The following is a 15,314-nucleotide window of genomic DNA, read 5'->3' on the forward strand; positions in this document are numbered from 1 at the left end:
ACTAGCCTCTCAGAAGGTTAGAAAACAGGTCATTTAGGATTCTCTAAAAACGGCACCCTTGTTAATGAGTGGGGGCAGGGTGGTTGTTTGGTCTTCCTCATGTTTCACCCAACTACTTAAACCACAACAGAAATTAAAGCAACACTACCACCCAACTTCTGGCAAAAAAAAAAAAAAAAATGTATTTCCTAGATTGAAGATGAACAGGACTAGTACTTACCAAATGTATCAAGTATGTCGGTGATAAGGACAAATTTGCTTGGGTAGAACTGAATAACGCCTGTGTCTGAAAGAAGCTTTGAACACTAAAAAAAAAAGAGAAGAGAGAAGGAAATTCACTGTGTCGTGTCTGACTTGGTTGCAATGCTCCAGGCCTGGAAAATTAATTTCTACAAACAAGCACAGGTGCTTTCCATGTGCCAAGCCCCATGCCAGACATTGGAAACATAATGAGAAGCAAAACCACTGTCCCTCTGACAAGGTATGGGGGGGCAGACCGCTCACTACAGAGCCTCTTATAGAAACACTCCATCACATCCCTCCAAGAAAGCCACAGGACTGAGGACTCTTATCCAGAAGGGTCTTTGCTTATACACCGAACGAGGGTCAGCATCAAAGTCACCAAGAGAGGTCAAGGACACCTCTCCCATCAATGTTCTCACAAACGACTCCAGCTTTGTTCCAAGTGCTTTTCAGCACAGCTTCCTCTGGTTTATCTCAGGATGGTCTTGCTTCTTCAACATTCTTTTCTATGAAATGACGCCATAAGTACATCTCCAGGGTTTCTTAAACGAGCAACTATTTTTTTTTTTAATTGAAGTATAGTTGACACACAATGTTAGTTTCAGGTGTACAACATAGCATTGTTGCATATTATTATACATTATAGACAACTCTATACAGCTCACAAGTGTAGCTACCATCTGTCACCATAAAACATTATCACAATAGCAATGACTATATTCCCTATGCTGTACATGTTATCCCCATAGCATCTATTATTTATTCTCACTTCCAAATTTCCCTCTAAAAGGAAACATGACAAGCTTCAAAGAGCACATTTCCCTGTAACTATGATATGCAACACTAGGAACATTTTGCTCAATCCCTATGCCTGTATCACTCACACCAAAGGGCCCTTGACATGTTCAGATCTTTTTTTATTTTTTAGAGAGAGAGCGTGAGAGCGTGAGCCAGGAGGGGCAGGGGGAGGAGAGAGAGAATCCCAAGCAGGCTCCATGCTGAGCATGGAGCCCAACACGGTGCTCAATCCCAGGACCCTGTGATCATGACCTGAGGTGAAATCATGAATTGGACGCTCTACCGACTGAGCCACCCAGGCACCCCGACACATTCAGAATGTTTAATGGAAGACTACAGCCACAAAATGTGGCCCTAAACACCCCAGATTAAGTCATCTTTTATGATCAGAAACAAAAAACCTGTTTCTTCTTTGGAGAACAAAACTTAATGCCCTGAAATCTTTACAAATTCAAAAGTAAGCACAAGGAACTAAATAATTTGCCATCTTCTATCATTCCAATGCTTGACCTTTAGATACAAATATGTCACTTAAAAACAAAAGACAGAGTCCGTTAATATGCATTTCCAAAGTGCAAAGATTGGAAATAATGTCTGTCATATCAAGAGGTAGGCTGATACGGGTTTTCCGTTTGGCATTGTCACCCAATTTCTAAATTGTTAAATTCACAAAGTTTCTCCTTAGCATTACAGCCTAAAGGCAAACAACATTTCTGTTTTGTGAAACACCCTCTTACAGCCAAATGTTTTTGGGGGGGGGGTGTGGGGGAGAGAAGGGCGAGGGAAACGTAAGCTGTTAAAACAATGGTGTTGACACCAAACGTGGGATTTGGACGTTCGTAGAAATCCATTTCCAGATGCCTTGCTTTGTGTTCTTCATATGCCCTTTATGTGAGCTCCAACTTCAACAACTGCCCCATGAGATTTCAGGGCTTGGAAAAAGCAAACAACTCTGAATCCTAGAGACTGTTTACAATACACAGCCCTCGGTTCCTAGGGATGTGACGTCTCCTGAGTTCCAACCCAGAGCCCCTCAGAGAGGAGTTACTGCCCAGTGGTGAGATGAGAAGACAGAATTCAAACAGAAGATTGCAAATTAAACACAGCTGGGGCTTCCCAACATCTATGTACTGATTTTTCTCCCAAGCTGGTATCACGGAACATACATTTCACACGAGAGAATAGGAAGCGGAATTTTTTTTTTTAGGTCCACAGTTAAAGTCATAATCAGGTCCTAAAATGAAGTTCCCCTTAAATCACTATTTTGAAGATGCCAGATTTTTAAAGCCTTGGTGCAGTTTCCTAAACAAAAATTAGGCTTCCTAGGGTGTGTGTTAAAATTACAGATTCTTGGGGCACCTGGGTGGCTCAGTTGGTTAAGTGTCCGACTCTTGATCTCGGGGTTGTGAGCTGGAGTCTTGTGCTGGGCTCCATGCTGGGCATAGAACCTACCATAATAAAAAAAAAAAAGATTCCCTGGCTCCATGCCAAACCTACTGGTCAAAACCTCCAGCCAAGGTACTAGGGAATCAGTATTTTTAACAAGGGCTTCAGGTGACAGCAGCGCTGGAACCCAGGACACACTGCGTTTGTGATATCCACAATCTGCAGCATACTCCGAACGAACTGAGCATCCCACAGCCCAAGTGTTCTCAGCTCTGGAATCATCTGGGGAGCTTTTAGAAATAACGGCATCTGGGTCTCACTCCCAGAGATTCTGATCAAGCTGGTCTGGGGTGCAGCTCAGACTCAGGACATTTTTAAAGCTCCCAAGGGATTCTGATGTGCAGCCCAGGTGGAGAAGCACCATGGCAGACACTTCCTGAACGGCTGACTGATAAACTACTCTGCCTGAAATACTTGCTATGGAACTGATTAGCACTGCTGGAAAAATACTAAAAGGGTGTTTTTCATTTTTTCCAATTAGCAACATTCTACAAGGACACTAGGCAGTTTCTAGAATTCAATATATATCTACATATATACATATTGGATATGTATATATTTATATACACATACATATATTAAATAGCCCAAACAAAAGGATACAGTAAAACATAACCTAAAGCCGCAAACTAAGAAAGGAAGATGGATCAAAAGAAGCAAGCAAGCAGACTAATCAGAAGACAATTACTACCAAAGATACATGGAAAAAAATCTTAAAAATAAGAAAAATACAAACACCATTAATGGAAAAAATGAGCAAGAAGAATCAACCAAAGCCACTCTATGGAGAAGGAAACCCCAGCAGCCAATAAACATGTGAAAAGAGGCTCAATATTATAATCAGGGAACTGCAAATTAAAACCACAATACAATATGATTTTATTACCTTCTAAATAGGAAAAATGATAAACAGAAAGTCCGCTCATACCAAATGTTGTGAGGTCACTCAACAGCACAGACTCAAACAGCCCGAGTGCTGCTAGGAGTGCGCGGGGGCACAGCTGCGAGGGAAAGCAATCTGGCATTGCCCGGTCAAGCTCAAGAGGCACATGCCCAGCACCCAAGCAATTCCACTCTCAGCTATGGGTCCTCACCTCCAGAGGGGCCAGCAGACTTGTCCAGGAGTGATCTCGCCAACACCGTTCATAACAAAGAAGAAAAAAGGAAAAACCAGATGCCCATCGACAGAAAGAATGATGCATATTTTATGCATCAGGAGATGCACTACTGTTAAAATGGCAAATCTCTCTAACTGACCTAACAAAGTCAACACAATCCCCATCAAAATCCCAGTTTGGGGGTGGGGGGTGAGGACAGGGCAGGTAGAAATAGGCGCATACTAAAAATCACATAGAAATGCAAAGGACCCAGGATAGCCAAAATAATTTTGTGGGGCAAAAAAAAAAAAAAAAGAACCAAAGTTAAAAGACTTACACTAACCAGTTTCAAAATTTACCATAGGGGCGCCTTTGTGGCACAGTCGGTTAAGCGTCCAATTCTTGGTTTTGGCTCAGGTCCTGATCTCAGGGTCATGAGATCGAGCCTCGTGTCAGGATCTCCGCTCGGCATTTTTTTTTTTAAAGATTTTATTTATGCATTTGACAGAGAGAAAGAGCACACAAGCAGGCAGAAGGAGAGGGAGAAGCAGGCTCCCCGTGGAGCAGGGAGCCGGACGCGGGGCTCAATCCCAGGACCCCAGGATCACGACCTGAGCTGAAGGCAGATGCTTCACCAACTAAGCCACCCAGGTGCCCCAGCACGGAGTCTTCTTAAGATTCTCTCTCTCCCTCTCCCTTTACCCCTCCCCACTGCACTTGTACACTCACGCACGCGCAATGTGCGCTCTCTCTGAAATAAAATAAATCTTAAAATTACCATAAAAATATGGTAATCAAGACAGTGTGGTACTAACATGAGGACAGACTTACACAGATATTTTGGAATTGACTTAAGAGCTCAGAAATAAACCCCTACATTTATAGTCAGGTAACTTTAACAAAGGTGCCAAAATAATTCAATAAGGAATAGAAAGCCTTTTCAACAAATATTGCTGAAACAACCAGATATCCACATGCAAAACAAACAAATCTAGACCCTTAGACTAGACACAAAAATCACTTCGAAATGGACCATAAACCTAGATGGACGAGCTAAAATTATAAAACTTCTAGAAGAGGGGCACCTGGCTGGCTCAGTCGGTAGAGCATGTGACTCCTGACCTTGGGGTTGGGAGTTTGAGCCCCACTATGGGTGTAGAGATTACTTAAAAATAAAATCCTTGGGGCGCCTGGGTGGCTCAGTTGGTTAAGCGACTGCCTTTGGCTCAGGTCATGATCCTGGAGTCGCGGGATCAAGTCCCGCATCGGGCTCCCTGCTCAGTGGGGAGTCTGCTTCTCCCTCTGACCCTCTCCCCTCTCATGCTCTCTATCTCATTCTCTCTCTCAAATAAATAAATAAAATCTTTAAAAAAAAATAAAATCCTTAAAAAAAAAAAAGCTTCTAGAAAAAAAACAAAGGAAAAAATTCTCATGACCTTGGGTTAGGTTAAGAGTTATTAGCTACCACTCCAAAATCATGAGCCAAAAGAGACAGTTGATAGATCGAATTTCGCTAAAACCAAAAACTCCTCCACTCCAAAAGACACTATTATAAAAATGAAGACAAGCCACAGACTAGGAGACCATCCTCATAGATCAGATACTTGATAAGGAACTTGTATTGAGCATAAAGAATTGTCAAAACGTAACAAGAGGGGCGCCTGGGTGGCTCAACTGGTTAAGCAACTGCCTTCAGCTCAGGTCATGATCCTGGAGTCCCTGGATCGAGTCCCGCACAGGGCTCCCTCCTCAGCAGGGAGTCTGCCTCTCCCTCTGACTCTCCTCCCTCTCATGCTCTCTATCATTCTCTCTCTCTCAAAAAATAAATCAAAATCTTTAAAAAAAAAAAAAGTAACAAGAACATAATGTGATTTTTAAAAATGGGCAAGTCGTATTAAATCTTTCACTAACAAAGATATAAAAATGGCCAATGAGCCTATGAAAAGAAGCTTGACCTTATCGGTTGCCAGGGATTGCAAATTAAAACCACTCATGAGATACCACTTCAAATCCGCTAGGGTGACTGTAATCGAAGTGACAGACAGTAATGCGAGCGTCGGAAAACAGAGGAACTTGAACCCTCACACCCAGCTCGTGGGGATGCAAACGCAAAATGCTTTGGCCATTTCTCAGAAAGTTACACATTCCCTTATCACAGGACTCAGCAATTCTACTCCTAGGAATCTATCCGAGAGAACGAGAGCCCGTGTCCACATGAAGACTCGTACGCAAATGTTCACAGTGGCATCGTTCGTTACTAGCCAGAGTGGAAATGACCTCAGTGTCCATCATCAACTTGTTAAAGGGATAAGTAAGATGTGGTTCTCCATTCAATGGCATACTATTCAGCAGTAAAAAGGTACAAAGTGCTGATATTGCAGCACAGACAAACCTCAAAAACATTATGCCAAGTGAAAGGATCCAGAGGCAAAAGATTACATGTTGAATGATCCCTATGAAATGTCCGGAAAAGGCGAATTTATAGTCAGAAAGCAGATCAGTGGTTTCCTGGGCCTGGAAGTGTCAGGGTCTGACTGCAAACAGGCTTGAGGGAATTTGGGGGAAGGGGTAAGAACATGCTCTAGAGGTGCCTGGGTGGCTCAGTTGTTAAGCATCTGCCTTTGGCTCAGGTCATGATCCCAGGGTGGTGGGATCGAGCCCCGCGTCCGGCTCCCTGCTCAGGGGGAAGCCTGCTTCTCCCACTCCCCCTACTTGTGTTCCCTCTCTCGCTGTCTCTCTGTCAAATAAATAAAATCTTAAAAAAAAAGAACATACTCTAAAATTGAATTGGGTAATAATTAAGTAACTTACTAAAAAGTCACTGAAATACATTTCAATAAATCCACCACACAACAGAATACCTTACTGCAAAGCAAATAAAGTGAACTGTGCTCATTTCTCCATACTCTGCCCCACCCCCGATTCTCTTTTTTGGTTAAAGAAGCAGCCTTTAAAGTATCGAAAGTAAAATAGTTACTATTAACCAGATGTGAAGTTAATGAAACACTTCCAAGGTTTTTTTCTTTGAGAAGACATGAATCAAATCTCCAGATGTAAAAACTCTCGGACATCAAGTTCTCTACACTCCAGTCCTTTATGGGGAGATGTTGCCAATAAAAATACTTCGAAAAAGCGCTTGTTAGTTTAATATTTTCTTACTTGAGCCTCTCAGCAAGCAACCCTATCACGTGTATCCAGGATGAGAGGACTCTTCTTCGGGAGTATTTACTTTGTAAACTAACAACAGTGATCGAAGGGAAATGAATTCAGGTTTGCCTCTGCCATAAAACACCAAAAAAAAAAAAGCACCGGCTATAAGAAAGTGTCGTCTTAAAAGACTTCAACTACCCAGTGTCAAGACTGCCAGACTCCATCCCTCTCTCCAAATCAACAGGTGAGAAAACAAATGTCACATTGCCATGACATTGAACAAGAACAGGATTATATTTTTAAAATAAAATGCTGTTCTGAAAATCATAATGCACACATGAGTCCTTTTACAGTGTACTTCTGAGCACGTTTTGCCAAGAGACAATGACCTGAAGGGTCAAGAAACTGAATAAGCTCTTTTCCTTACAGAACTTGATCTTGTGATCCAAGAGCTGTCATGGATCAACAAATTCGTCAACAAAGGATTCAACAAATGTACCTCGCCTAACACTGTCAACATGTTTTGTCACATAATTATGCAGAATATGAACCAAAAATGCACATAACAGGGACACACAACCATAAGTCCCAAAAATACAAAGGAAATCTGATCAAGGAACCCAAGACAGTTGGTCAATCTTTAGTTTGTACAAACCATAAATGTGTCGGTGGATGCATCAGGGCCAAAAAACTGCACAATCCAGGGAAAATCATTAATTCTGTAATCCAAGCTGAAGGTCCTGGAATTGTGCAGTATACAACCTGTGCAGCTGTACATGGTGGCCCTGGGATTAGGTATCTCATAAAAACACAGATTCATCATCATGGCCTTTCAAAGGAAGTATGTGAAAATGGAACAGAAGCAAAAAAGTAGGGTAAGACCCTGAAGGCAGGCCTATGAAAAACCTTAATTACCTATAAAGGAGTTTTACATAGGAAATTCTCAGGAAAGGAAAAAAAAAAAATCACTAGACCTGACCTGGATGACTATTTTTAGAGCCTTCACTTTCTGGTCCGAGGCCCAGGCGTCCTTCAGCGACTGGTTGAGCTCCTCAATGCGGTTCACATAATCCTGTTGAGTCAAATTCAACAGTTCCTTTTGGGATCCCTGTGGGCAGAAAGTAGGAAGGTGTAAGCACAAAAAGAAAAACAACATTTGGCCACCACCCTGTGAACAATACTGAGTATTGGCTGAGCTTCGGTCTCTAAGTTTTTCTCATACTCCCAACCAGGACTGACAGTTTCATCTTGTGACTGAAGAGGTTCTTTTGAGTTTTCTGCAAAAACAAGCAGAGCACAGGCACTGAGACTGACCTTGGAGCAAGTCAGACCTAAGTCAGCCCTCAGCTCAATGATTCAGATAATCACTGGGAACCACTGTGTGCCAAGCAGGGGACACCAGATGCCCGAGACAGAAAGATGAGCAAAAAAATTATTTCTGCACTAACGGAGTTTCATATACAGAGGATGAGATGGATATTAATATAAATGGAGATAAATGCTCCAGAGGAAACAATTCTATGAAAACCTACATCATAGTTCACTGAATCTGAGGTGCCCATTCTAGGAAGCACAATTCTTTGGGTACCACTAAGTTAGAAAAAAAAAATGCCACTCACGGACATGCACTAATTGAGAGACGCAGCCCAATTTCAGGGACATTCAAATGTGGGGGAAAAGGTTTATCTCAGAATGGAAGAAATACAGTAACGAAGGAATGGACTCTAGACTGGTGGTCGAGAATGGTTTCCTGGGGGCACCTGGGTGGCTCAGTCAATTAAGTATCTGCCTTCAGCTCGGGTCATGATCTCAGGGTCCTGGGATCAACTGAGCCCTGCATCGGGCTCCCTGCTCAGTGACAAGCCTGCTTCTCCCTCTCCCTCTACAGCTCCCCCTGCTTGTGCTCTCGCTCTCTGTCAAAGAAATAAAATCTTAAAAAAAAAAAAGAATCGTTTCCTGGAGGAAGGGATGCTTGAGCCAAACACTCAGGGGTGTGCAGGTATTACTGGACAATGGCGAAAGTGGGGGGTGGGGGCTGTTAACTAGACCATGGGGAGTGCCTTCAGGACAGAGAGCCGACCACAACAAAAAGCTGTGGCAGAAGGAAAGCAAGATCATCACAGGGATGAAATAAACAATGAATGTAAAGATTTAGCAGAGCCTTTGGCACATGGCACCTGCTCATTAATCCTTGGCTGTTGTTAAGTGCTATTTATTTACAAAGCTCACAGGGGTGAGGGTCCTGTTAACCCACACAAGACCATGAACTAAATCTTTTTTCTATCAGTGTTCCCTGGAATCCAAAGCAAAGAACTCTTTATTAAAGAAATACAAGCAGAAGGTTCAGGAAATTTGGACTGATCCCAACAGATCCCTGAACTGCAGGATAGGGCCCTCCTTGTCCCTTTGCAGTAGGAAGAGCCGCGTGACTAATTTGGGCCAACGGGCTGTGAGCACAGTGGCACGTGTACCTTCTGGGCTGAGGCGGTGAGAATAACCCTTTCTCAGCTCTGCGGTGATGACCCTGGAAGCCATCTGTTGAGATGGCAGCATCTCAAGATGGTGGTGTGTCTGTCACCTTCACTGGATGAGTAATGTGATAAGAAATAAACTTCTGTTACGATCTCAGAGGTTCATTTGTTAGCACAGTACAACCCAGCCTTGCCCTGACTAATAAGCAATGTTTGCCTGGAAGCCAGGGGGCAGCCATCTGCTGCTTAGAGCAAGGAGCAGCAAGAAAATCAATCTTGGAGGGGGCTGGGGGTACAACAAGTACAGAGTCAGTGACTGAATGCTACAGAGAACTGAGAAAGGCAGACGGTGGCTGGCTAGGTGTCTGGGTGATTCTTTAACTCCTGGTTCCAGGCTACCATACCCTTGGGCTCAGGTAGTGGCCTTGTATCCTTCAACAGAGTCCCCATTTGCAACTGAAGCCAGCTCAGGTAACACTTGGATTAAAGAGCGTCGATGAAAATGCTCAGCAATTCCTCTCCTGCTAGCCAAGGTTGGCTGAGGACATGCAGACCGAGGCTCCCGGGCACCCTAATTCAAAACGTGTCCTTTCTGAATTGGGAAATAAGAGGGTGGGCGAATAGACTTTGCTGAGCACCCAACAGCTCTGGTCTCAGAGCTGGAAGGACCCTGAACTGAGGGGCAAGATGCAGGACAGAGCGATGGCACCTGCCATCACAAGGCCCTTTGTGGATTTCAAAGCATTACCACTGTGTCCAAACAACTATACTCTTTATGCCCATGTTCTAGTTAGGGATGCAGATATAGGAAAAGGGAACACCCAAGGGCACTCTGCTTGTCGGCAGTTGAGCTAGGTAAGGCCTCCAGACTCAGGTTAAGCCGGTGCTGACAGCAACTAACAAGAGCACACAGCATGCGCTGGGTGTTGGTCCAAGCACTTGATATGCATTAACTTATTTCATTCCTCGAACAACCCTAAGAGGCAAGTATGATGCAGCATCCCCCATTTTACAGATAAGTAAACTGAGGCACAAAGCTGTTAAGCCCCTTGCCCCAAATCCTGGAATTGCCAAACGGTAGAGCCGAGATTCAAACTCAGGCAGTCTGGCTCCCGAGTCTCTTACTCAGGACGCTAGGTGGCCTCTCTAAGTGACATCCCAGGGGACGCAAACTCCCCTGCCTCCAGGGGCCAGGCCTGTAGTGTTCATAAGTGAATCGGGACAGGAAGGACTGTATAACCTGGATGGCACATGCCCTGGTTAAGTGCAGGAATGTGGACCCTCAGTTAGCAGGTGGAATTAAAAACAAAAACAGGGGTGCTGGGTGGCTCAGTTGGTTAAGCGACTGCCTTCGGCTCAGGTCATGATCCCAGGGTCCTGGGATCAAGCCCTGCATCGGGCTCCCTGCTCAGCGGGAAGCCTGCTTCTCCTTTTCCCACTCCCCCTGCTTGTGTTCCCCCTCTCTCTCTCTCTCTCTCTCTCTGTCAAATAAACAAATAAAATCTAAAAAAATAAATAAAAAATAAAAAACAAAAAACTAGATTTACATGTGAAATTCATCAGTCTTAAGAGTTTGCAAATGAGTCGTGTTCTCTAAAAGCATGTTTTCTGAAAGATTCGTGTGAGCCACAGCAAGCCAGCAGAGGCCTCTGCACAAGGTATGATTCTTTTTCCTGTTCAAGGCGCTTCCCAGGGAGGTGACTCCAGCTGGCTTTTCCAGTTAGACCCTGTCCCCACACGACCTGGGTCTGTTCAGGCATCACAGCGACAAGACACCTTCAGAAAACCAGCCCAAGGCAGGTCCTGCGCACTCAGCCAACTGCACCGTTGGCCACTTCCCCTGGATCGACTGGTGCCTCGGGAGGAACGAACACAATGCGCAGCTTGGGAATTACCACCAAAACGCATCTCACTTGGCAGGGGAAACAAAAGCGCCGGTCCTCCCCGCGCTCGGCCAACAACTTGCTCACTCACCTCTTCAAAGTCATCCAGCTCCTCTAGCCTGGTCCGAACCTTCTCCGACATGGCGGATGTGGCAGTCCCCGCTTTGCCTAAACAGAATGGACTGAGGTCACACAGGTGGCTTTCTCCGTCCCCAACACCCCCAAGGGAAGGCATCTCTCACTCTCCACCTCAACGTGAATAAGGGGACCAGGGAACAACTTCATTACAGACAACTCCGAGAGTTTGAAAACCATGTCCTTATATAACCAAAGTTCCACTGCAAACATTTTCGCTCAGAAGCTGCCCCCAGAGATCAGTGGGCCAGCCTTGAAATGGTTCCACACTCCATTCGGTATTTACAAACTTTTCACTGAATCATTTGTTTTCTAAAGAAAGGCAGACCAGGGAAGGACGCCAAAAATCCATCATGCCATTGTCTTCCACCAACAAAAGGCCCTCTCAGGCTTGGCCTCGGTGTGGGACTGTCACACTCGGATACCCACTCTTCAGGCAAACAGGGCTAGCCACGCCTCCTACCATCACCTGTCAGCCGATTCTCACCATCCCATCCACGGGCTGGCGGGACAGAGACCAAGGGACGCCCTCCGGGGCATGGGCCAGCAGAGTGAGGCTGTCTGTCCAGCTGGCTCTCCAGCGCTCCTCATCTCAGAAACCTTTCCCCATCTGCAAGGGGCTTCTGTTCTAGATCTGAGTTCCCCCTGCTCCTGCCCCCCAAACTCATTCTCAGGATCAGAAGTTCATTCTTTGAAGGCACTGGCTACTTCGGTCTGGTGTTAGCTCAAAGATTTGTTTGGGATCAGGCTGAGAGCATGGTGCAGTTATTTAATTACTAACAAACGAATCCTTAAGTTTCCAAATAATGTTTGTTTTTGTTTTTGTTTTTTTACTTCGTTTCTACTGTTCCCTTCAATTTGAAATACAATATGTAAAGTGCATACATGTACATTTTAATGGATAATTATAAAACCTTGCGACCACCACCCAGCCCAGATACGGTTTTGCTTCCTGTTCACCGTTATCTTTAGTTGATGAAATTTACCCGTGTTGTTACACAGAACTGTTTCCCTGCTGTTTACTATTTTCCACTATGTGAATACACCACAATGTATTTCTTATTCTACTGTTGATGGATGTTTGGGTTGTTTCCTGTTTGGGGCTACCATGAATGATGCTGCTGTGAACATTTCTATGTCCCTGGTTCATAGACACATACATTTCTTCAGGGCAGCGCCTTCTCAGACTTTTACAGGAATCACTTACAGATGAATTAGCATGCAACTCGGATTTTCAGTAGGCCTGGCAGGGCCTGAGACTCTGCCTTTCTAATGACTCCTAGGTGATGTCAACGCTACCGGCCCTTGGACCACACTTTAAGAAAAACATGAACTTGGGTAAAGGTGGAAAACGTTTTCTGTAAAGGGCCAGATATAAATATTTTAGGTTTTGTGAGTTATACAGTCTCTGTCACAGGTACTCAACTCTGCCATTCTAGCCCCAAAGCAGCTGCAGACAATATGTAAACAACCTGGCATGGCTGTGTTCCAATAAAACTTTATTTACAAGCTTAAACAGATCTGGCCTGCAGGAAGTCGTTTGCCAATTTCTGGCCTACAGCATATCCTAATAGAACCGCTGGGTCAAAGGGTTGGCCCAACTTCAATTTTAATTGATAACCACAAAAGTGCTTTACACAGTGGTTTTATCACTTTACACTCCCACTGGCAGCACAAGAGTGCCTGATCCTATACGTTCTCACCAGCAAGTCATCTCATCAATCTTTCTGATCTTTCCAAACTGGTAGATATGCAACAGTCGGATTTATTTTTTCATGGACTGGGGTCAAAGTTACGGCCCTAACAAAGGTGTTCCCACTCTCCTCATTTCTAAAGTGTTGCTCCCACCTGCAGAGGACGAGGGAGAGTTGCAGCTGCCATACTAGTGATCTGCACACAAATCACAACTGTGCTCACCTGCACCCCAGTGGCACATGAGCTGTCAGGTGCCTTAGAATCACCTGGGAGCTTCAAAAAAGCACTTTGCAGGGGTGTCCTGGTGGCACAATCGGTTAAGCATCCAATTCTTGGTTTTGGCTCAGGTTGTGATCGCAGGATCGTGACCATGAGCCCTGCATTGGGCTCTGCACTCAGCATGGAGTGCGCTTAGGACTCTCTTTCCCTCTCCCTCTGCCCCTCCCCCCACCACGCTCTCTCGAATAAATAAATAAATCTTAAAAAAAAAAAAAAGCAATACCTGGCTCCCACTCCTCAAGGTAAATTCAACAAGTGCAGTGGGGCCCCGTGGTATGTGTTTGTATGAAAGTTGCTCAGGTGAGCCTGCTGCAGAGCTAGTTTGAGGTGCACTGGTCCAGAGCTTCTGACCATGTGTCCTGGCAGGAGAAACTGAGGACCGCAGTGTTCACGGACCAGTCGTCAATAAGACTGCGACTCTTGTCCCCAATGTATCTGCCTTCTCACAGGGAGAGGGTAAAGACTTAAGGCAAAGTAATGGATCTCTAAAAAGGAGAATTTTAACTATTTTCCAGCTGGTGAGGAGGTACTCAGAGAGGAGACTACTACCGCTCTGTAACTAAAATCAGACAGTGAGCTAATGTTTTACTCTTAGAAACTCCTTTGGTCTTTTTTTTTCCCCCACTAATCATATCAATATGTATTTCAATTCTACTAAGTCTGTACATAATCTAGGAAAGAACAGCTTTAATGGAATTAAACACCAGACCGGATACTACAAACTTTTTTCCTTTGTGAAACTAAAGGTTATGCGAGAATTCCCCATTGAGACAGTAACAACAACAAAAACTCACCTTTTTCAGATCCCATAAACAGATTCTGCAGAGGCAAAAATAATTTGTTAATATTTTTTAAAACTGACTAGTTTCTGCAACAACAAAAAACTTGTAAGACACTTTACTCAAGTAGCATGAAGACAACACGACCCATCATTTTCCAACAAAGCTACTTACTTATCCAAATGAAAAACCGAACTATTTAATCAAAGGCAGAAAACACAGCTCACTAGAAACTACGGCAGGTTCAAATTTCTGCACAATTCAGGATGCTCAAAGTGAGCCAACAAATAGCAAAAATTTTCAGGGCACCGGCATCACGGGGTTGCCTTTACCTTCCTCTCAATCAGGGTTTCACAGCCTTGGTGCTACTGACATTAGAGGCTGGAAAATCCTGTTGTGTGGGGGCGGACCCGGGCACTGGAAGATGTTTAGCAGCGTCCCTGGTCTCTACCCACTAGATGCCAGTCACATCCCCACAGCTGTGACAACCAAAAATGCCTCCAGACATTGCCAGGTGTCCCCTGGCAGGTAAAATTACTCCTGCTTGAAAAATCACCGCTCTGAAGTAAGTCAATGCATTCAGAAAATCAGAACAAAACGACTAGTCCAGCGATTCTGCCTGCAACCCCCTCACCCAGCTCCAGCCCTGAGAGGAAGCCAGGAGGGGAGGGATCCAGGCAGAGCCTTCCCATTGCCCACTGGGTCCACCCCTCCTCCCTACTCCAGCCCCGATTTCTGAAGGGCACGCTGATCACCACTTCCCAGCTTCCCTTCCACCTGCGTCCGGCCCATGACGACCTTCAAGACAAATGTGACTGGGTGTGTGGAGGGGGGACTCTGGGAGGGGTCCTCAAATGAGCAAGGGTGCATCCTACTTTCCCCTCTCCTCCTTCCAACAACTCAGATACGAGGGGACACTGGACAGGGCAGGACAGAAAGAGCTGCTGTTCCAGCCCTGGACCACCCACCTCTGAGCTGCTTTTCAGGGTCAAGAGAGAAACGTCACTGGTGAGGGCTTTGGTTATAAGCTCCTGAACCTCGTCCTCAGTAACACGGGCATTCCCCTGCTTTCCCTGGCTGGTCTCAGGTCTCAGCTTGGAGCCAACGACTCCGCCTTGTGGCCACCCAAACAGTGAACTTCCAGTTCTGGAAGAAAACCTGAGCCACAGCAAGAAGCACACCTTCTTCGGGGGTGGGAGCTGGGGGGTGGGGGGGAGCAGGCTCCTCACATCCTAACTCAGACCTCCCCAGAGATGGGGCTCCAATGTTCCAGTTCTTCCCCTGAACTGTGCCAGAGCCCTGATTCTTAACACATTTTTTGAGAAACCAATGAGCACA

At 45.0% G+C, this 15,314-nt stretch overlaps 1 protein-coding gene across 4 annotated transcripts in view; it reads right to left on the reverse strand.

Annotated features, from left to right (window-relative positions):
- VPS35L (VPS35 endosomal protein sorting factor like) overlaps positions 1-15,314 on the reverse strand; it is a 114,877-nt gene that overhangs the window by 84,933 nt on the left and 14,630 nt on the right. For all 4 annotated transcript variants that reach the window (XR_012380419.1, XM_025855505.2, XM_025855506.2 and 1 more), the window contains 4 exons: positions 13,992-14,016; positions 11,180-11,256; positions 7,714-7,842; positions 221-305 (listed from right to left, as the gene is read on the reverse strand). Coding sequence is in view for 3 of the 4 variants with exons in the window: in XM_025855505.2 (XP_025711290.2) it covers positions 221-305; positions 7,714-7,842; positions 11,180-11,256; positions 13,992-14,016 (316 nt within the window). In the remaining variant the exon portion in view is untranslated. The remainder of the gene's footprint in view (positions 1-220; positions 306-7,713; positions 7,843-11,179; positions 11,257-13,991; positions 14,017-15,314) is intronic.

This window comes from Callorhinus ursinus, unplaced genomic scaffold (assembly GCF_003265705.2).
Source record: "Callorhinus ursinus isolate GAN/ISIS: 27379988/994484 unplaced genomic scaffold, GSC_fseal_2.0 scaffold13, whole genome shotgun sequence".
Lineage (NCBI taxonomy): Eukaryota > Metazoa > Chordata > Mammalia > Carnivora > Otariidae > Callorhinus > Callorhinus ursinus.